Raw genomic sequence first — 22,927 nt, 5'->3', positions numbered from 1 at the left:
CTCAAGTGTTTATAAAGTTTTTTTGGTTGCTTGTTTCTTCTTTTGTAAAGTAATCATATCAAAAACAGACTCAGGGCATTGTGCTCCATGGAAAAGGAGCAGGGAAGAAAGGTTCTGGAATCCAATCCACAAGAATATCCAAAACACTTCTAATTATTTCTTCTTTTTTTTTAAAAAAAAATTAAATTAAATTCCTGCCATGCATTTTGGGATACTTTCTCCAATTAATGTCACAAATAGCATTTGTTCAACAATGAAAGTTGAACACTCCATGAAAGAACACAACAAAAAGAACTAGTTAAAAAAATGGGTCGCTATGGAGTGTCTCCCCTTGAACACACAAAAAAAAAAAAAAAAAAAAATCAACAGTCCTTTGAACAAGGGCTAAGCATGCCTAAATTTGATGCAAATTTAATATTGTAGGTTTAGCATTCATGTAACTTACTCATTACATAATTTTCACAATACATTCTCAAAATCAAAACACTGGCATACACAAGGTTGGGATTCATGTAACCACTAGCTAGAATATCATCTTCTGCACTTGAACCTCTATTTGCATTTTTTGAGAGCTATCGTCACAATGAAAAGTCGCATACAGCCATCCCCAAAAATCGTCTTGGATCAACAACTTGAAAACTTACTTCTAAGGTAGATGCCTGAGGTTCTAGATTTAGAGACCTTGAGCTATATAGAGGGGCTGAGAGATAGCTTGGATATCTTCCCATGAAAAGAAATCTTCAAGTTTCAGTTTGACATACAAGTCTAAATTCAAAACATAGTATGCACGGAATCAGCACAGTTGAAGCATACATTAATTTACAACCTCTAGCTTCTTAGTTTTGCAGTGTGTAAACCAAACAATTAAGGGTAAATTACATTTTACCCCCCTGTGGTTTACCCTTTTTTTACATAACCCCACTATGGTTTCAAAAGCTATACATAACCCCCTCATGGTTTGGATTAAAGTGTCAAAGTAACGGAAATAGTCACTCGTAACGGAACTTCTAAAAATGTCGAAATTACCCTTATAAATACATGACACATTAACCCCCTATGATTTTTATATTTTACCATATAACCCCCTTATGGTTTAATACTTTACCATATAACCCCCTTATGATTTTCAAAATATACACATAACCCCCATTGGTTAATACATAAATTTCAACCTTACATAAGGGTATTTTTGACATTTTAGGTGACGCCGTTACGAGTGACTACTTCCGTTACTTTGACACTTTAATCCAAATCATAAGGGGGTTATGTATAGCTTTTGAAACCATAGGGGGGTTATGTGGAAAAATGCTAAACCACAGGGGGGTAAAGTGGAATTTGCCCAACAATTAAACGAACTCTAACCAACAAATAAATATGTAATGGTTTGGCAATAATTTTATCTTGGACTCTTCTCTAGGGTGGGCAAAGAAGTTCTTGGAATCTCCTTGTCTTTATAATACAGTAACCATATGCACTTTTATGCTTCCAAATTTTGGAGTTTGGAAGAGGAAACATAGAAAATTTTGTTCTCAAATGTACCGAATATTGGTTGTTATCAGAAGCTGATTTTGAGGTTCCGGCAACCCTTGGAACCAGCTTTAGAATCATTTCGTCCTTCTTGTCCTCTGGAACTGAGTTGGGAAGGGACTTGTCAATTGGCACTACAAGATAAATGGATACTTCAACGTCACAGTTAACTGGCATTGGACAACAACTGCTTTGGCAGGCAAAGAAAGAGAAAGCTCAGTATCTGCACCGAGTAATGCAGTTGTTGGCAATGAAGATTCAGCACTAGTAGATTTTACCAGACTAAGATGATGTTGAAACGGAGTTATTAGTTTCCATGTTAAATGCTGGAACTGAAGGGAATCCAAATTTTGCTGGAAGATTGTGATTTGAATTGTCTTGGGGCATTTTAACCCCTACTGCCTTGCCAATTTTGAAATTGTTACACCTCCAGATTCTAATATAGGAAGCTTCCCTGTTCTAGAGTTCACTTTTGATTTTTGAACCATATGTTCAAGAGCTTTTATCCAAATGAAGGGACTTCAGTTGAAGTACATAATGTCTCCTAGTGAATTCAGATGCTCTTCTGTAGAACTAAAATTGCACGGTGGAAGCACGTATAATTTGACACATAAAAAGATGCACGGCATGCAACTTATCTGAATGAGGAGTCCAAATGGATCACATGGCAAACTCCTGTTCTACCAATTTATTCTTTGACATATACACTAAATAAGCAAAATAATAAAGCTTGGTTTTACAAAAAATTTCCAACATTAATTCTCTACTACCCACGAACTTTTCTTCTGAAATTGATGCTCCTACTAAGTTAAAGGTTTTATGAACAGCTGCTGCTGGAGACTTGGGCAACTTTCTTTGGAACAAGTCCATGGGCAACCAAGGAACCTTTCGACTTTAAATTGGAGACGCTGCTGTTGGTGTATACCCATAATAAGGATTTGCCATGTTGGTTGCCTCTGAAGGACCATTATGGGAACAACTGATAGAAGGATTTGTTTTAACAAATTTTAGATCATTAGGTTCTGAATCTTTAGATTCTGCCTCAGACGTTAGTGAAAGAGAAAATTTAATATTGCTTTATCAAACCGCCAATGTAATAAAGGATTATACATCATGTTTCAAAGACACTTAGGATTTGTTTGGATCGATGGGTTTCAATATATTTTTTTTTCATATGAATTCACATGAAATCCATATTAATTCAATTACGCTATTTGGTCGTTGGTGATCATAATGTGATAACTAGAACTTAAGGTTAAAAAAATTAGTGTGAAATTAGAAAAACTAAAGCTTCAGAGGTTAAATTGTTGAATTTCGTAATTCTCCTTTTTCTGACTTCTTTTGCATCTTGATCTTCTTGTTGGTATTTGTAAACTTACAAATTCCTCTAACAAATTTATGGATTTCAAATCCAATTCTTTTGCGAGTCATCCAAACGAGGGAGTGAATTTGGGTGGAGGATTTTTTAAACCAAATACATCCAAATACCTCAATTCAAAGGACCCTTATTTAATAAAAGCCCCAAATGTTAATATTTTGAAAAAGTGATGTTAAGTTGCATAAGTTAATTGTAAAGAAAATAATAAATGTGAGTGAATGCAATTATATGGCTATTTGTGTGTTGGAACTTGGAACCATCATAGATAATTCATTAAAGGGTCCTTTAATTTTTTTTCATCTTCTCATATAAGTTTGAGGAGCTATCTATACACCACGGACTGTAATATATATATATATATATATATATATATATATATATATATCGTGTGTTTCACAAAGGCAACATTTTATTTTTCACGAAAGTAAAACCTTTGTGTGCTTGTCGAAAAAGTACCCCTCCTTTGCATAACATAGATACATATACAAAATATAGATACATATACAATTTCTCCATTTGGCTTGACATGAAAAACAGACTCTGTCTATAAAGGAATTAACAATTATAGCTAGCTCTTTCCTTGCTATCCCTTGATCTAAGAATAGAGTCATGTAAATTTAACATTGCATTCCCTTTTTAAATTTCCTTACTGTCTATGTCATGAGACTTGCAAAGAATCTCTTAGCTCTTGGTCTCTAAGTGAATTTGAGGAATTAGTGAATATAAAAGTTGGTGAAGATTGTCAATGAATCTTAGACATTTGGAATGGTTATAGGTCTATGCTGCACCCTAAAAGCTGAGTCATGAACGGCAGAACGTTGGAGCAGATGAACTAATGAAGCTTTCGGATACAAGACAAATACTCCCCATTTTGAGATAAGCACGAAATGAACACAGTTGAAACATCCCTTCATCCAACAACATTCAGGCTCCTAGTTTTGCAGTATGTAACCCAAGAAGCATATGGACTCTTAACGCACAAATAATATGCATTGGTTTGACGACTTCTCTAGGGTGGGTGAAAGTTGATCGAATTTCCTCATCATTGCAATAGATGTAGTAAGCATATGGGCTTTCGTGCTTCCCAAAATTTGCAATTTGGAAGAGGAAACCATAAAAATTTCGTACTCAAATGTACACAAAGTTATTGTGATCAGGGAGGAGATGGTGCACTTCAATAAACAAAATTTATTGTTTTATCATACTATCAATCAATGTAAAATGAAGTTACATAACGTTTGAAAGGCACTAGTTGCCAGAGCCCCAAATGTTACTATGTTAAAGAAGCGGATTTAATAGAATATGTTTCTACATGCAGAGAAAATGATAAATGTAAGTACATTCATATAATAATTTGTATCTGAATACAAAATGATAATAATAAATGATAATAATAAGTAAGCATTAAATGGTCCTAACTTTTCACCCTCTTGCATAAACGTATAGAGTTATAGACCAGAATCAAATGTTTATTTGTATTCATGCATGAATGCAAAAAAAAAAAAAGGTTAAAACCTTTGCGTATGCATAGAAATGCACTTCCTTTAGAAACATACATGCGTATACAAATCATACCTTGACAATGACAACCTCCCCATTTGGCTTCTTGCTCCTCGCTATCTCTTGATCTCAGAGTCTTAGTTATCTGAAAGGGCCATGCATTAGTCCTTTTTATTTTTCCTTACTCTATGCGAGACTTTCAAGAACCTTTTGGTTCTTGGCCTCGCAGTAAATTGGAGGAATAAGGGTATGTAGATGTTGGGTATTAAGCTAAGAAGTAAAAAGAAGCACTTGGAGTCAAGGATAATTCATTGATTCATTTATACTCTTTCTTAATCATCTTGATGCATACAAAACTCATTTATAGTTGAGTACATCATTCAAGAATAAATTCATTGGAATATACAGAGGAAATTCGAGACAACTCACTTACCAATTAACTCATTAATTTGACTTGCCAACCAACTAATTATTGTTAAGCATATTAGTCGTCAACAGTAGAAGTAGAAGTTTGGTCGAGATGCTAAGACAATAACAGCTAGTTCGCTCCTCGCTATCCTTGATCTAAGAATGAAAGTCATCTGAAATGCACTTGCATCATGTCATGTCTTTGTTGCATCTAATAGGTGAGACGAATGTGGTAAAATGCAGCTAATTGTCCTACCTTGGTAAGAAAACAAATGGAACTTGTGGATAAAAAGGCAAATATTCCCCGTTCTCACATTTAGCTTCAAGTGAAATGTGGTTAATAGTCCTACATTGGTTTGCTTTTTTTAGAATATTATCAGAACCACATTAGTTTGAACCTAATTAAAGATAAGGGATCGAACTAGTACTATTTGCAAAATATCGTGCATATGGCGTTCACATGACTTATATTGCTAATTCTATGTAATTCTTCATCAATCCTGCAATTAGAGAGAATTAATCATCTTCAAGCTCCAATATCAATATTTGTTGCTTTAAATCCCATTTCTATCTGCTAATATTCTCATGCTCTTGATAATTTGGTTTACGCATGCAAAAGCCGATTCATGCAAATAGCAATAGCCATATTCGGATACCAAAAAAGATAGGATCGACCACAAAACAAAAGAAGAGACCTGTACATTAGCATAAACTCTCATCTCTTTTCTACTTATACAAACGCATGATCATCAAGATAACAAAACCCCACATCAGCAGAAGTCCATAAAAATCCACAAAACAGCTCATGACCATTAATGTACAAATTCCACATTAATAATCAACAGCCCAGAAGAACAAATTGACGACACCACCCACAAAAAAAAAAAACCACCAAAACTTTTTTTAACGAGTATCTATTAAACACCCTATTAATGGATTAAGCAAGTTAGACCTTTAAGTTTGGCAAAACTACAACATGGTCCTGAAATGCAAGATTTTATAACCAAACACTCCCAGCTGTGGGTCAATTAACGTTGGCATTTTCTTGCTAAAAAGACAAGGGGACCAAAAAACCCCCACAAAGGGAGACTCAAAGCCTACAAGGGAAAGAGGGGAGAGGTAAGGGGAAAAGAGAAAGGAGAGGATTTGAGCCAATAATAATAATAATCTTCCCAAATTTCCTTTGCAGTTCTAGTCTCCGTCCTCCAAGCTTTGATTTCTCAACACTTTGTAATCATCATTAGATGAATTGTAACCAAATGCAGAGACAGTAAGTCTAAATAATGAAGGCTTGTTGGCAATATGAGAGAACTCTTTTGGATTTTGGGGTGGTACGTGCTAACTTTAGAAGTTGAGGTTGTGTGGGAGAACTTTTCTCCTAATGGATCATTACATAGGCACAAGAACATTGTTGGCCATTTGGTCTAAGAATTTTTCAAGTCGATGAAATAAAATTATCCTCTCCTTATACAAAAGAAAAAAGAAAAATAGAAGTAATTTGGATTTTCTCGTGGATGGATTCCAGAACCTCACTTGATATGATAAAACCCTCAGTCTATTCTTGAGTCTTGATAAGATAACTTGACAAATAAGAAAGAGGGAACGGAAAAACTTTATGAACACTCGTGGATCTGCATATCATTATTTCTTTTGATGTTCAGGTTGATTTCCTCTTGTAGCTTGATTGAGGTACTTCTTGATGAAAATGGGATCCATAATTAATTAGCACCATGATTTAGACAGGTACCTGATATGGATGAGTGACTTAACAGGAAGTCTAGATATTGTTTCCATTATAATTTCTATTCGAAGAGTCAACTCCTGTTGCCGTAAACAACTACATAAAAACATGCAAAATAAGCACTCATCATGTATCGTGCAACCATGGTGGAATTAGGTTTGTGGTTCCTTCTTAACTATTGTTGAAAAAAAAAAAATGTATCGTGCAACCACCTTGCTTGTAATGCTATGACGTACGTGGTGTTCTTTAATCAGCTTTTTGTACGAGAGTTCTATTAGAAATTGGATACACAACGTTTTAGTCTATCGTAAAATCAGCTTTTGTCTACTGACCTCCCTTTTTTTAGGGGAAAGTCATGGTCCTTGTACTTCAGCAAGTTTTTGTGTAATGACCAAATAGTCCCCCATTTCATGCATGTTTATATTCAATCTGGCTCTGTAGTTGCATTATTTCATGCAGAAAGGTTATTTTTGGTGAGGTCATTGTTTGCAAAAATTCTGCACGTCCCATCAATTATTGTTGAAGTTAGAAAAGGCCAAGGAATTCTTTTTATTTTGTTTATGATTTTTATAGGAAAAATGCAAGGGGGATTTTGTCCAGGACCTGGAGAGACTAACCCTTTTTTTTTTTTTTTTTGGTTGGAACCTTTTTTGTTTTTTCTCTAGTGAAACTTCTCTGTCACAATTATTGCTAATCTTTTTGTTGTTATTGCTTTAAATGCAATTATAGGAGCACCTCAAGATTCAGGAATATTGTTGCAAACAGTATTGGAACTGGGACAAAGGGTACCGTTATTTGGTGTGTGTATGGGGCTGCAGTCTACTGGGGAGGCTTTTGGAGGTATCCTTCATCTCCGTCTTAGAAACTTTAGAATTCTCACCACCTTACAATCTTCAACAGCGTAAATGGTAACCAAATGCAGAGTGAATCCGAAAAACGAAGTGCCAATATTACCAATCCGTGGTGGTAGAATTCCTTTGCATTGCACAAATGTTCTAACTTTAGATGTTGAGGACATGTGGCATAACTTTCTTCCTGTAGACCATTGAAGAGGTACACAACAATAATGTAGGCCAGTTGGCCTAAGAATCTATGTAAGTTTTTGAAATAAAAATATATATGGAGTTCCTTGCCGGAAAATAAAAAATGAGCAGATTTTGTTATGGATGGATTCCACAAGAACAACTTTCCAATAATCAAAATGCAGATCAAGCCATTAAACTAATCCTAGAGCCTTACTTGGCCGCTCCTTTCTGTACAAGATACGTGATAAATTCGCAAAGAAGAATAAGCCTTCACCAAGTTGTTGTACTAAATTTTGATAAATGAAAAAACACAAGTACGAAAAAGGGCTTTTGATTTAAAGACTCCGGACTAAACCTGCATACAAATGTGAAAGTTGTAACGTGGCGTGCAGTATACAAGAAAATGTAAGAATTTTCGTTTACATTTACGTAATTCATGAATTTCTCTTGCCACTAATGAGACACTTCCTCTCCCATTGGTTTGGAAGATTCTTTAAAAGGCTAATGAGTTCTAGAGACGGATTTCTCACAATGAAAAGCAAACTTGATAATTCGAAATTCCAAATCAGAAAATACGAAACAACTACAATTAACACACGATAGAACAGGAATTTGCCTTTTTACTTACTTATTATTTATCATCGAATGTGAAATAATACTACTTTCTTTTGATTTGAACTTTGTAACCTAATAGTACTTTCTTTCGATTTGAACCTGTTACTCCATTAGTGTATATATTCCAAATCAATCATATGATTAGGAAGGATTTTAGGTGGCATTTCGTATCAGCCATCCAAGTGGAAGGTGATATTTGGGTGATACATTTGCTGGTGATATATATTATTACTCCTTTCATCATTTGGTTTTGCTTAATATTCTATTTACAATACCCAATCGCCTATAGTAACAACCCCTTACGCAAGGTAGATTCATAAATGGTAAAAAAAAAAAAAAAACCTTACTTTCAAAACGTTACAATATGACATCTCATATTTTGAACTAAATTGTAAAACTGACGGAATCCGTTAAATTTAATGGAAATGAATGAAATGACCAAAACGTCATGATATAATTAAGCAAAAGACAGCTCAAAAAAATTATTTGTTTTATTCTCTAGATAGAGAGAATTGAAGGTTAAGGGGTAGAACAGGTATATTTGTTAAAAATTAGGTATAATTTTTTTTAAAAATTCCAATAAGTCATTTCTGTTAAGTTTAATGGATTCTATCACTTTATAATTTAGTTCAAATCATGAAATGTCATATTGTACGTTTTGAAACTATGGGAGCTTTTTTGTAAATTAAATTTATCATAGGGGGCTTTTTTGTTTTTTACCCATTCATAAAAAACAAAAACAAACTTCTCTTTCAAAAAGAGAGAAGAACATTTGTCCCAAAAAAAAAAAAAAGAAGCCATTAAGTTATGTCAATTTCCTTTCCTTTCAGCAGTTTTGATGTGAGTGTACAAAGTTGGTGTAGTTTGATATGAGGAAAAGATGTATATCTCGCTGTAAAGACTTCTGAATGATCGATGAAAAGTTTAATATTTGCCCAAGAAAAGGTATCATTATACGATATCAGTTTGTTTTAGAATAAAATAAGTGAAAAAAAGTTGAATACATTTTCGAATGACGAATGCTAATATGACAAGAAAATTCAAACCATATATCCTTCTCTAATCATCCAATTTTACAGTTGCTGTAATGAATCATCAACCACAAAAATTGAAAATTTTTTTTAAAAAAAAACCATGTCTGATAATACACTATTAAGTGCTAGAAAAGCCTCAAATCACTATAATCCCGATAAACTGTAAATTTATAACAATAACCATTACACTTGCTTCCTAGTTTCTACAACGCAGAAACTATAAATTGACGAAGCAGAAATGTAGAATATATACTCATAGTAAACAAAATTTATTGCTTAATCAAACTATGAATGCAGAAATGTAGAATATATACTCATAGTAAACAAAATTTATTGCTTAATCAAACTATGAATGCAAGGTCCTTAAGCAATAGAATGCCTTTTTGATATTGGAATTCAATTGCCTCTAAGCTCCGTTTCTTAGACAGGGTGAAACTAAAGTCTCCTCATAGACATGGACTTCGCGGACATAAGAAATCCCACTGCTAATTTTGGTCTCAACTCCCCAAGATTTCTCTGTATATAGTCCTAAAACTCCTTTCAAATCATCCTCTTTTGCCTCCAGCAAAACTTCCCCGTTCTCAAACAAGTACCTTGGGACGATGTAATAACAAGCCCTTGAGGAATGTGGCTGCAGAGGGACATCTTGATACTGAATCCCAATCATTTTTTCCCAACATTTCTGAGGACCATTTGCATCCTTCATTCCCCACAAAACAAAATGGCTTGTAATATAATTGCAATACAAGGAAAGCATTCCTCTCAAAACAGCTAATCCAAACTCGTGAATCTCAGGCCCATTTGGATGGTCATCAGGAAGTGGTAGCTCACCATACGTTTCTGTTGACAGCTCAAAAGAGATGATTTTAGAAGCTTGATTTGTAGCTTCACCACTGTCAATCAACCAATAAATTGATCCATTCGCGAACTTCCCATCAGATTTGGCATAAAAAGGATAAGGGCATTCCTGAATTTTTCTCCAAGAATCTGATTTCAGTGAATAAATTTTTGTTTCTGTTCTTACAGGTCCACGTCCTGAAAACTTTATAATTCTTACCAGTTTATAATCATCATTGTGCGGATCATAACCAAATGCACAAACAGCAACTCCAACAAAAGAATTGGCACCAATTTCGTGTGGAGTATCAATGACTGGTGATTGAAGTCTTTTGTGCTGTCTTAGGGATGGATTCCACAAGAACAATTCTCCCTCCATCCAAATGCAAAATAAGCCATTACAAACTTCCACAAATGCTATTCTGCCAGCCCTTTTTCCTAAGGGATAAAGCTTGACTGCATCCTTGATGGAATGACTGGGGAAAGACAAAAGAGGAAAAGACCAAACTTTATGAATACTCGAGCTACTGTACACCATAGCCCTTTTCAGATTCAGGTTGGCGGGATTTCTGGCTTGGCTGAGGTGTTTCTTGATGAAGTTGGAGTCAATAATTAGTGAACACCATGATTTAGAAACGCACCTGAAGCGTATCAGTGACTTCGCAGGAAGTCTGCAGAGTATTTCAATGATGATTTCTGTTGGAAGATTCACTGATCCCGCCGTGCATGGTGGAGCATTGCTTTCCATTGTCACAACTGACAAATATTAGAGTTTAGTTTTCTTCAGAGGGCTTAATTATTAGAGGAGAAGAATTGGTTTATCAATGAAATGAAATGAAGAAAAAAGTAGATTAGCCTATCCAGTGGAAGCACACATTTGAAGACAAGGGTTACTACAGAATTATTGATTATATCGATAACAAGGAGTGAGTCCAGGACATGATAACAACTTCGATCTCATCGCTGATGACACGCCAAGCCAATAATTAAGGACACGAAAAACAACATCAATTTACCTCAGCTTCTTGGATTTTCAGCTTGTTGTTTTATAAATGTGATCTTCCTAGGCCGCCTTTGATTATCCTACCATGGTTTTAATTGGGTTAATTTAGTAGACGAATCCAGTTAATGTCACTTTCAATTCGATAGTGCTTGGTTGCAAGGAAAGATGAAGGAAAGTGAAGAAAATAAGTTTGGGCTAAGGAAAGAATCAAAATGGAGGATTAATTCGGTTAAGTGGGATGTATCATTTCTTGCATAAAAAACAACCAAAATATGGAATGATACAGGTTTTGTAATTTAATTCTGTATCATCTCACGAACTAAGCAAACCCTAATAGTGTATATATTAGGATTTAGATACACATCACATATATAAAATTTGGTATTCAAATTCAAATTAAAATTATATAGAATGCATGTAAATCCACCAGTGTATACACTAATAGCGTGGAAAAAATTAATTCTATTAATTATTATAGTGATATTAAGGAAGGAATTCAGGACAGCAAAAGAAACTTGGATTTTTTGGCTAATAACAGGCCAAGCAAATAATTGAGGACAGAAAACACAACATCAATTAACCTCAGCTCCTTGGATTTTATATTTGTTGCTTTATAAATGTGATTTTCCTAGGCCTTTCATTATCCTGCAATGGTTTTAATTGGGTAAATTTGGAAGAGGGATATTCTTGATTTGGAGGAATCACGTTTAATACTTTAATCAGACTGGAAATGAATCAACGTCGACGGTCATTCCTCTTGGATTGATGCGGACTACAGCCAACGGGTTGCCTCCTTTAATTGTCATAAATACATCTAAGTTTAGGCACCAAAATTTACAGAAGCAACAGATAAAGTATCTAACATATAATACGGAATTGGACGATCATTTGATTCAAAAAAAAAAAAAAAAAAAAAAAGAATTACGAATGAAAGAGAATTAAGCACAAGTTGAGGTTAGCTTGGTGACAAATTTTTTCTTCCTGCCGCTGGTCGTTTCATAAGTTAAATCATCTTGGAAAAATTAAGCACAAGTTATTAATCTCTTCAAGGAACCATGGACTCGTCACTCCATATAAATTATTAGATTCACCAATGAAATTGACCAGGTTTTTTTTTAAAACCATGTTTAGCGCTCGTTTTAGATTCGAGTTTATGAATTTAGGGACCTAATACACACATTTTAACTGTTTAGGGAAAAAATTGAAAGATGGATGAAAATTCGAGAAGTATTGGTGCCATTGAGCCTCTAATAGTTTTCTGTAAAATTCAAATAATGCATAGTGAAAGACTAAAACGAAGAATTCAACGGTACATTTAAAACCAAATCAAACATAACTATGAGGTTGTATGGGATGATTTCTAAACCTAGGTAGGTGGAAATCAATAAAAGTTCAATCCATTTGGGCAAATATATAATTGGAATTCAGTGCTTATTCTCCTAGATCGGTGGTAGTGTAAAGTTAAAACTTAGAATAAGGTCATTTTCTTACTTCAAAGCAACGGTGAAAAATGGCAGCATGGCATGTGATTAACGAATGATTCTACATCATTCTGCGTTATTCCAAAAGCCATAGAAGAAAAATTCCTTCCAAAGATTCCAGGAAAATAATGGAAAAATATGTACCATATAGTTAAAACATACAAAATCATAACGAAGTTTTGGATCAATTTTTAACCAAATATACACTCTTTTGAATAGAGTGTTATCGTAATCTTTTTCCAGAAACACATCTAGAAGATGAAATGCAAATGGAGAAAACATGGATAAAACTACAGCAGGAGCCTCAATAACTAGGGAGTGCTTGTTCCTTAATTTTTATCATTTATGTTTTGTTCTAGACCCAACTTCAAATTTTATTGATCCTTGATCCAAGAAATATATATATATATATATATATATATATATATATATATATATATATATATATTTTATAAAAAGTGATGCTATCTTGCTCTATCTGCCACCAAAGCCAACAATTATTCTAGCAGCAAGATGTTGTGGGTGTATAATAATTACTTCACTACTTATTGAAAATGAAAACAAGGCCTGCTTCTCCATTAAGCCTTTTGGAATTATATTATCCACCAGACACACTTATCCATTTTATAGGTTCACATAATTAGCATTGCATAGTTCTTAATGGGATGTATTGCAACAAAATCATTACCTTTTACATGCCTTGTGATCTACTACATTGAAATGACTGTTTAGTATTATGAAAGCGGACTACAATTAACAAATTGGCGAGGTTCTAATAATTGTATTTGAGGAAAAACCAATTAAAGTTAAGGGGTCATAGTCACCTTTAAAAACATCATTCAGGAGTTCATGTTCATCAAATTCCATTCCACATTAACTTAAGTGCCCATTGCCCATGCCCTATAAACTACAAAATAATAATATGATTGAAGAAGAAAAAAAAAACATTATCTCCAATTAGCAACATTTTGTTGGGAGAATGTAGTAATTAGAAAAACAAACATTGAACTTGGAAAGTGAAATGTATTGCCTTCTTGTCGCCTTTTTTTCATAACGCTATTGGCATGACACATGTTCTTCATCTTCTGTTCTTGATTGTCTGCCTTCCTTCAGGGCGATGATGGAGTGCAAAATGTTTCGGCTTGACAAAGGACAACTTCACTTTGAAATGGGTAACATGGGAGATGCAGTCGACCCATACGGATTATACTCTATTATTCATCATCTTTTGAGTGGAAATTGACCGAGAATTGTAGAGGTGATATTTGACAAGACCTTTATACCTTCATACATGTGATGCTGGCTAAGCCTGCAAGATTTTGTGTTATGTAGGCCCAAAAATGCATGAAAAAATTCAGTGGAAAATTTGCAGCATTTTTCTAGCTAAGCCATCTTGTTTCTTTTGGTTGATAATTTCTTCTTTGATAGATAAGGTGGAAAGTTCATAGATTAGAGAATTCAACGGGAAGCTTTTGCATATCGGTGTAAAAGTCGTAAAGATACAATTATGAGCTAGTTCATGTACCATATAACATGTGAATATCGTATGACGTGACAAAAGAAAATAATGTGTAGAAGTATATAATTGAAAAACATCAAGCATTATCCCTATAGCTTGGTCAGTGGGTTTGAATTTGGTTGCTGATTTGTTAATAATTTAGACCCACTTTTCGTGAGTTTTCATGATGAAAGAGAATTCAATTGCTCGAATTCAGCGTTCATTCACAAGTACTTATGGCTAATTGAGAAAGTCCATTCGAATTTCCAATAGCTACTTTGGTTCAGGCGTTGGTGATGTAGCGACCAAGACCCTATAGTCTCGAATTGATTGACATTGACAGCAAAATTATCTCAGCAACTGATTCTCCCCAAATGATTGCAGGAGCAATAGTAGTGCTTACTTCAAGATGTTTAAACAATTTTAATGGACCAAAACCAATCCATTTTCAAAGTTTCATTTGACTGAACCAATAAATTGGAAAGTTTATTCCTACCACACTATTGTATGTAGAATATGAGGAGGAATCATGCGTAAAGTCCAACAATCAAGTCGAACCATGTATTGCACCGAATGCGCATGATAACGACCTGAATTATCTTTAACTCGTGATTTTGAAATGGAGGATCCTTTTTTTTTTTTTTTTTTAATTTTAAAGAAATGAAGGAGCCAATTCGAATATACAATTTGAACATGGGCCAATTCTCCCTTCAAGATATTAATTGTAAACAATTTGTCAAGAAGAAAGGGACTAAACAATTTGTCAACATGAGTGGACTAAATGTGGAAGACAGACACCTGTGGGATTTTTTTTTTTTCTTCTTCTCAATATGCAAAATTTGTGAACTTTCACTTCAAGAATCTTGTCGAATCAAAAGAAATGGTCAAGTCCACACTAAGGACCAAAGAAAGTAATCAAATGTATCAAGAAACCTTTGAGGCTAAGATGTAATACAACTTAATATACAATTTTTAAAGATGGAGTGGAGACTGGAGAGAATGGATAATGTGTTAGTCAAGTGCAAAATCACGTTAATTAAGGAATATAATTACTTATCCCCATGATTTAGCCAGATCTTCTTATTCTTTAATAAACTTCAATCCCATTCAGTTAAAATTACCAAAGCCAAAACAATGAATATAACAAAATGCATTTTACTTTTAAAGAATTGTTTGGATAGAGTAGTATTATTTGAAATATTATTTAGAATAATCACTATAGTATTTTTTGTGATGTAATGTATATGAGATAGAAAAAAAAAAGGTTAGAAACACAAAAAGATAGATTGAAAAATGTGTTTAAATATAAGCAAAATATTATTTGAAAAAAATTTGATATCCAGACAAAGATTGGCGTCCCATTTAGATACTAGAAAATTGTTGCTCGCATGTCAGTCACTGCCCTCCTGTATTCTCCAGATGAGGCAAATGTTTGTCTGTCCTGTTCTTTTTCACTGATTTACTGGGACAAGGATCGTCTTGATGGGGTTGAATTTATTAATGTACACACTTAGTTCATCAAACCCGCATGTGGGCATTTGCATCAAGAATTCAAAGAAAACAGCTATGAACATTCATGTACCAAAGTGGACCATCTAAACCTGCAACAAACTGATCATGAACATTAAAACTGGTAGCGGGACCAATTTTCTTGACTTGCCTCAGAAATTTACTCACTCATTATTGACTAACTTGCTGTAGGATTATTCCAAGTTTATGCAAGAAAGGAAGCTATTATTCAAATTCCTGTCAAGTCATTTTCAGCAATTGTTTCCATATCTGCATGCTTTTGTCTCGTGGGTTTTCATTTTCGTCCAGATAATTGATGCCCCTCTCGTACTCACATTCGTGCAATGCGTGTTTGATTGCTTCCCACAGGTTTGTTTTCGTTTTTTGAATTAAATTTATTCTATCTTTTAGTGAGAGATATTGTCTGGCGCTTTCTTTTCTTGATCTTGTTCTTTAAGTTGCAACTCTAATCTTCATATCAATGGGGCAGAACTACTCAATTGATTTTATTTTTTTTTTTTGTGTGTGTGTGTGTGTAAGGTCTCCTCCTTAAGAATCAATTTTGAAAAGTTGAAGCAAATTAGAGTATGCATGCCACTCATTAGCTTCTGTAATAATTGATTTGTCACCCACTCATTAGCTTCAATTTTTCTAACAAAAAAAGGAAAGCTTAAAATTATTTCCAAAATATAAGGGAAAAATACAAGGAATTAAGAAACATTAAACTGAGATTAAATAAACACCCCTCAAATAAAATCCAATCAAATTTGGCTCATTTGGGGATCCGGACTGCAGATCTTCCAAAAATCTTTTTGACTTTCTAGGGGTTCTATTATTATTTCCTTCTGAAACATAAAATGGTGGGTGTTTTATCCAATTGAGGCAATAAGGTGTGAAACAGAGAAAAATTACTCCAACTCTCCTCTGACATAATAATATCAAAATCTATCGTTCAAGCCACTTTTCAGGACTTGCAAGTTGCAGCTCCATCAAAATTAATAGTTTTTTTTTTTTTTTGGTTCTTATTTTCGTGGTGGATAGACATTATTGATCCTTCTTGTTTCTTGGGCTGTACACTCTTTATGTGATTGTGCAAAGTTGTGAAACACAAGGCATCGGTGAAGTTTGAGATATTGGGTCTCACTCCAAGTCAAAAATATGTTTTCTGAAATAACTTTTCTTTCTTTTTAAAAAACCCAAGAACAAGTGCAAACGGCTTTATTCACTTCACCCTAATACGTTATCATTCTCTCTAACAATTGTATAACTTCTGATTTTCTTTCCTTAAATTTTTTCCAAGCAGGGGAGGGGCGGGATTCAAGAATAGAAGAGGGAGAAAGGGGGATTACAACTCAAGATCTCTAATTCTTAGACGTCTCAACTTTAATCACTACATCAAAACCTCCTCCACAATTGTATAATTGATTTAATTATATACATATATATAAACACATAATATATCTCAAAAAGAACTGGATTTGTTTCATCCATTCCCATCCCACAAATCAGATTTACTTGTTGCCATTTGACGAGGTACACAATACAATAACAGATTTTTACAGATTCTTCCAGGCATTATGGGACCTTGTTTTTGTTTTGGACGGCAAATATAGTGAGTGAATACCACCCAAATTCATTATGCTGCCCAGACTGTTTGCTTCCCAAATAGTAGTTTCATTACTTGGACCCCACTCACTGAACAGTGAATAGTTGACACCATCAACTTTACAATAATGATATCAACAAACTACTGCTCCGACTTAAAAACACTTCAAAACAAAATTCGAAAACAAAACAAAAAGGATTCTGTTAAAGAATAGAAATGCCCCTGTGATCGAATATTTTTTGGAAAATTTTCATTTTTCTTGAATATTTTTCTTTCAAATTTCAATTTAAAAAGTGTTATAGTAGTTTTTTCATAAAAGTGAGTTTTTAAAAAATATGTTTTGAAATGGGTTAACAATGAACTTAAAAGTAGGGTAGGCAAGTGACAATTTTCAAACTTAAGAGGTGCTAAGTGAATTATTTGAAACCTCAAGGGAGGTTTGTGAAATCATCCCTTATAATAATCTTTTTATACATGCTAATATTAGACAATAAAATCGTGTACCAGTAATTTGATGCACGACAGACCTTCATAGATCAAATTTATTACCTATGTTTTAAGTGTCATAGTTCAACTTTTAATGGATAACCTTTTAAGAATTTTATGTTGCACTTTATTTTTAAGTTTATAAGATAAAAAGGTATAGAAAAACGTATCTTCGACTTCTCTAAAACATACTTTTTTTACGTTGAGTACATGAATAATTTTATGTTGCACTTTATTTTATAAGATAAACAGGTGTAGAAAAAGGTATCTTCAACTTCTCGAAAACATTAACTTTTTTTACGTTGAGTACATGAATAATTGTTTTTTTACTTCTTTTCTACAATCAATAATGTTTGCGAAACTCAAACATCAATTATACAACTTGAACTTTCTCCTCAATAAACTTTTCATGATTAATTAGCAATCTAGAAAATATTGGAGAAAAAATAACATAACAACCATTTAAAAAATAGAGTGCATTTTCGGTCAAAGCTCTCTTCTATTATACAGCACCAAATCAACTTAATTTCTTGAAATGATCCAATATATAATTTTAAAAATTCCCAAGCCTGCGTATCTATTCCCATGTCCATATCTATGGATGATCCTTTAACTTTCTTTTTCCCGCGCTTTAAATCATACTTTAGCCAGCTCAATCTCTGATTTCGGCCATAGAGTCAAAGAATTGTCCTGCTTTTCTATATTGTATTCCTCTTTTCTTTTCTTTTCTTTTCCCACTGATAATTTCAAAGCCACCCTTTTTGTTCCTCCTCGGCCTTTCTTTCCTCCATTTTCTTCCCTCGGTTCATACATGCCTTTAGTCCTCTAAATTTTTTGCATACTACAAAATCAATGGATTCAATCAGACCTTCTCCAGCTCCATCAAAAAACAAACTAGCCAAGAAATTCCAGAAAGTTATTCATCTGAAAACAGCCACAAAAAACCGCTCAAACAATGCCTTTTGTTTGCTAATACCTCAAGAAAAGCTCAAATGTTGTGAATCCCAACAGTTTGAGAAAGAAGAGATTGAAGATGCTGCAAAAGAGTCAAAGAACAGAGCTGCAATGGAGGCCTTCATTGCTAAGCTTTTTGCTACAGTTTCATCTGTTAAGGCAGCTTATGCTGAGATACAAATGGCTCAGTTTCCTTACAATGGTGAAGCTATTCAGTCTGCAGATCAGGCTGTTGTCGATGAGCTGAAAGCTCTGTCTGAGTTAAAACACAGTTTCTTGAAGAAACAGATTGATGCTTCACCCCCTCATGTGACTTTAATGCTGGCTGAGATTCAAGAACAGCAATCTCTGATGAAGACTTATGAGATTACCATGAAGAAAATGCAGAATGAAATTGAAGGAAAAGAGGCCCAAATTTCTTCCCTTCAACGAGAGCTGAATGAGGCCATACAGAACAACAAGTCCCTTGAGAAGAAGATCAATGCAAGTGGATCTTTTTCTATTCTTGACAATGTTAAGTTCTCTGAGGCTAATTCTAAAGACTTCATCATGGTTTTGCACTATGCATTGAGATCCATACGTAATTTTGTGAAGCTGATGATTAAAGAGATGGTGTCTGCCAATTGGGATGTTGAAGCTGCTGCAAATTCAATACAACCTGAAGTCAATTTTGTCAAGAAGGATCACAAAGGTTTTGCATTTGAATCTTTTGTCTGCAGAGAAATTTTCAGCGGTTTCAATGATCCAGGCTTTGCTGTTCGACATGAGAATCAACCTTGGCCTAATGGGGGGTATCAAAAAAGGCTTTTCTTTTTTGATCAATTCAAGAAAGTGAAGTCAGTGAGTGTTCTTCAATTTCTGAAGCACAATCCCAATTCTTTTCTTGGGAAATTCTTGAAGTCCAAGTATCTCCAGCTGATTCATCCCAAAATGGAATTCTCATTTTCTGGGAATTTGAATCAGAGAAAATTAGTAAATTCTGGTGAATATCCAGAAACTGAATTCTTCAAGGCTTTTGCTGAGATGGGAAGAAGAGTTTGGCTTTTGCACTGCTTAGCTTTCTCATTTGATCATGAAGTCAGCATTTTCCAAGTGAAAAAGAACTGTAGATTCTCTGAAGTGTACATGGAGAGCGTGACAGACGACATTTTTACTGCAGCAGATGGTGATTTTCGGGTGGTTTTTACGGTGGTTCCAGGGTTTAAGGTTGGCCAAACAGTGGTGCAAAGCCAGGTATACTTATCTCCGGCCAGGTCTGCTGCCAACAGTTAAAATGCAGTTTTAGTTTTTTTACAGCTTCTAATACTATGTACATGGTTAAGAGGTAAGATAGGCAAGCAAGTTGGCGTTACATGCCCTGGTAAGATGGCAGAAGAGCCTAGTGCACTTTTCTGCTAGTGGTAGAGGGCTCACCTCAAAATGTGCACAAAGTTGAATTGGGATCCTCCCTCTATGGCTGTGCTTTATCTTAGGTTCAATTTCCAGCGAAAGAGGAATGTGACAGTATGTGAATCTTTAGATCAACTTTGATAGCTAGGAGAATGACAGACCAAAACCAGCACCTTGCCTTGAAATGGATGTCTATTATTAACACTATAATATATATATATACTAGGATTAACTTTTAGAGTATAGTTTGGTAGATGGCATCTCTGCCAAGGATCTTGTGTTATTGTATGCAAGTGTTCAAAGAGTTTGCTTTCTTTTCTCTTCCTTTTCTTCTAAGGTAGCATCCATATACTTTTGCAATTATTAGTATTAGTAGTTGGCTAGTAGTAGTAGTAGAGTATTATCATTATGTTTATAATTATGTTGTAATTTTAATAATGAAAAAGGGGTTAGGGGAGAAGGAGAAAATGAGATTCAAACTCTTTTGAGTGTCAAGAAATTAGCAAGCTCACCTTGTGGCTCTTTCTTGTGTCCTTTCATTGTGGATGTGCACCAAATTTAACCAACTTGAACTCCAAGTGCATTCAAGAAATACACTCATTGGTTAGGTTAGGTTAGGTTAGGTGGTGGTTTAATTCCAATTTGCTTAGAACATAATATAATGTATTTGTGGGAAGTGGTATTGTACTCATATCCAGCTCACAGAGATAGTGAAATTGATATCATGTCAATTTCAATTACCACAAAATCCGGCAAGAAATTAACCAATCCAGTAGTAGGAAACAGTAAAACAGTATTCTATTTTGTTGATTGGCCCTTGATCAAGGACAATCACTTGTATGTATTCTAGAATTGGCAAACAAATTTGGAAATGAGTCAAAATGAAGGTTTTGTTGTCTGCTTTGCGCTAATAGTGAGATAGTGAGAAATAATTCAATTACATGACAAAAGTGCCACTATGTACCTCATTGTTGCAGATACATCTTTTACCCTTAATTTCTTCCATTACATGGGATGTGGTGATCACAAGAAGCAGATTAATTGATTTGCTGCACGCCCCACAAGGAGGCAGACATTGTGGGCTTCTTGTTTCAAGATGTCACTTGTTAATTAATCTGTGCTGCTTTCTTGTTATGTCTGCATAACAAGAAATATGTCACTTGTTAGTTAAAATATCGATTGTATTTGGATAGTAGATTATTTGGAATAATTTTTTCGAAAAATATACTGTAGCTTTTTTTTTTATGTATATATAAATATGATGTACGTGAGATAAAAAAAGTAATTGAAAAATATGTCGATGATGCGAATAAATAAATTTTTGTAAATAATTCCCTGTCCAAACAAACCTGAATCATCTCTAGCTGAGGTTTGTCCTCAAGGACTTTGAAATTGTAGTTTTCTACTAAAAAATTTTTACGTTTTTCGTGAAACATTTTTCAATCACCTTTTTACTCCATATACATCAAATCACTGCCGTACATTTTTCCAAAAAAAAAAAATCCAAAAATAGCAATCTAAACGGGACTGGGATTGGCATATAGTTACTGAAAGTTTTGAAGGGTTCTATATGAAGGGGACATAGCTGAAATTTTGAGAATTGAGATTTATCATTACAAAACAAAGTACATCACGGGTTGCTCAGGCAGGTTTATGGGCCCAATATTGCATGACTGAACTTTGCTTCACGTTCTATCTTAAGCTCTGAAACTGCAATTGACTTTGTCCAGCGGGCGCTAGCTATATAACTTTGGCATTTTACTGGTGGACAAAGAATATTAATGGTTTTTCGGCCTATCAAGGTGAGCTATACTTATTCTTCAAAAGTGTACAACTTAGACTGTTAAAAGCCATCAAATCATTAGGTCTGTGGTTTCGACTTTTAAGTTACTTTTTGAAGAAGTATAGAGAACTCACTAGCTATTAGCATAAGCCAAGAACTAAAAAGAATTAATCTCATTTTGAAAAATCGATTGCTGGCCGGTTTCCCATTTGAGTGTGCATAGCAAATGATATTATTAATAGGTGAAATAGAAAATAAGTGAAGGTCATTAAATCTCCAGTTTCTACCTTATTAATTTTTCTATCCACCAGACATTACATTGCCAAATTGAGCAATTTTCCCAAGCCTTTGACCTGGCGATGATCATCACAAGCAGAAGTAGGATTTCAATAATCCAAAAAAGGAAACCATTCTTTTTTTTTTTTTTGACATGAAAATGTCCCTTTATCGGAGAAGAAAATCATGACCAAACAAAATACTTTTTGGGAGTTTCTGGACCAACAAAGATCAATACGAAGCATAGCACATATGAGACAATTTACTCAAGAATCCAACATTAATTTCCACATGGGAGCATTTATTAAGATATTAAACATGAGCCAAGCCCATTAGAATGTCTGGTAATACTACAAAGTTCCAAGAATCACACTGGATGGATTAAATTGTCCATTTCCATAATAATCAGTTTGTCCTCTACCAGCCACAATTTTTTCTTATCTGTATTTTGGAATTGTCTGGTCCTGAACGCATTGCATTGTAAAGCTCATCTCAAGATTGCAAAAGAAACACCTCAAAAACAAAAACAAAAAATGGCGATCGTAATTGACTTGTTTCAGTTCTTTATGCTATCACCAGTTTTGTCTCTTGGGTCTGTTGGATGGTGAAAAATTACCATGTCTAGTTCCTTGGATAAACAGGTACCTATCCTAATGAGTAATGGTCCAAGTTCAAGGAGTGCCATCTTGAATGAATCAGACTCTTAGGATAGAATTGAAGCCCAAGCAGAAAGCTAGAATCATACATGGCCTGATAACGAATAAAAAAAAAAACTCAGCTACAGGTTACAGAATGGGGTGATGGTTATTAACTTTGTGGTCACAAAGCTGGAGGGTGACAACTACCCCTTCTTCCAGAGAGGTACCATTTAAACGAG

General features: G+C 34.3%; 2 protein-coding genes across 2 annotated transcripts; one reads left to right on the top strand and one right to left on the bottom strand.

Annotated features, from left to right (window-relative positions):
* Positions 1–9,289: 9,289 nt before the first annotated feature.
* On the bottom strand, positions 9,290–10,927 carry LOC140004135 (F-box/kelch-repeat protein At3g23880-like). Its single transcript, XM_072077226.1, has one exon. The coding sequence runs from the start codon at positions 10,811–10,813 to the stop codon at positions 9,635–9,637; it is 1,179 nt and encodes a 392-aa protein (XP_071933327.1). The 5' UTR covers positions 10,814–10,927; the 3' UTR covers positions 9,290–9,634.
* A 7,392-nt stretch (positions 10,928–18,319) lies between these two features.
* On the top strand, positions 18,320–20,312 carry LOC113726205 (protein GRAVITROPIC IN THE LIGHT 1). The gene has a single exon (XM_027249790.2). The coding sequence runs from the start codon at positions 18,501–18,503 to the stop codon at positions 19,872–19,874; it is 1,374 nt and encodes a 457-aa protein (XP_027105591.1). The 5' UTR covers positions 18,320–18,500; the 3' UTR covers positions 19,875–20,312.
* The last annotated feature ends 2,615 nt before the right edge of the window (positions 20,313–22,927 follow it).

Source organism: Coffea arabica, chromosome 2c (assembly GCF_036785885.1).
Source record: "Coffea arabica cultivar ET-39 chromosome 2c, Coffea Arabica ET-39 HiFi, whole genome shotgun sequence".
Taxonomy (NCBI): Eukaryota; Viridiplantae; Streptophyta; class Magnoliopsida; order Gentianales; family Rubiaceae; genus Coffea; species Coffea arabica.
Note: the sequence above shows the minus strand (reverse complement) of the source record. Positions and strands in the feature narration are given on the sequence as shown.

What these genes read in the sequence shown, in the direction of transcription:
- LOC140004135 (XM_072077226.1), bottom strand. Translation starts at nt 10,813, where the DNA reads ATGGAAAGCAATGCTCCACCATGCACGGCGGGATCAGTGAATCTTCCA.
- LOC113726205 (XM_027249790.2), top strand. Translation starts at nt 18,501, where the DNA reads ATGGATTCAATCAGACCTTCTCCAGCTCCATCAAAAAACAAACTAGCC.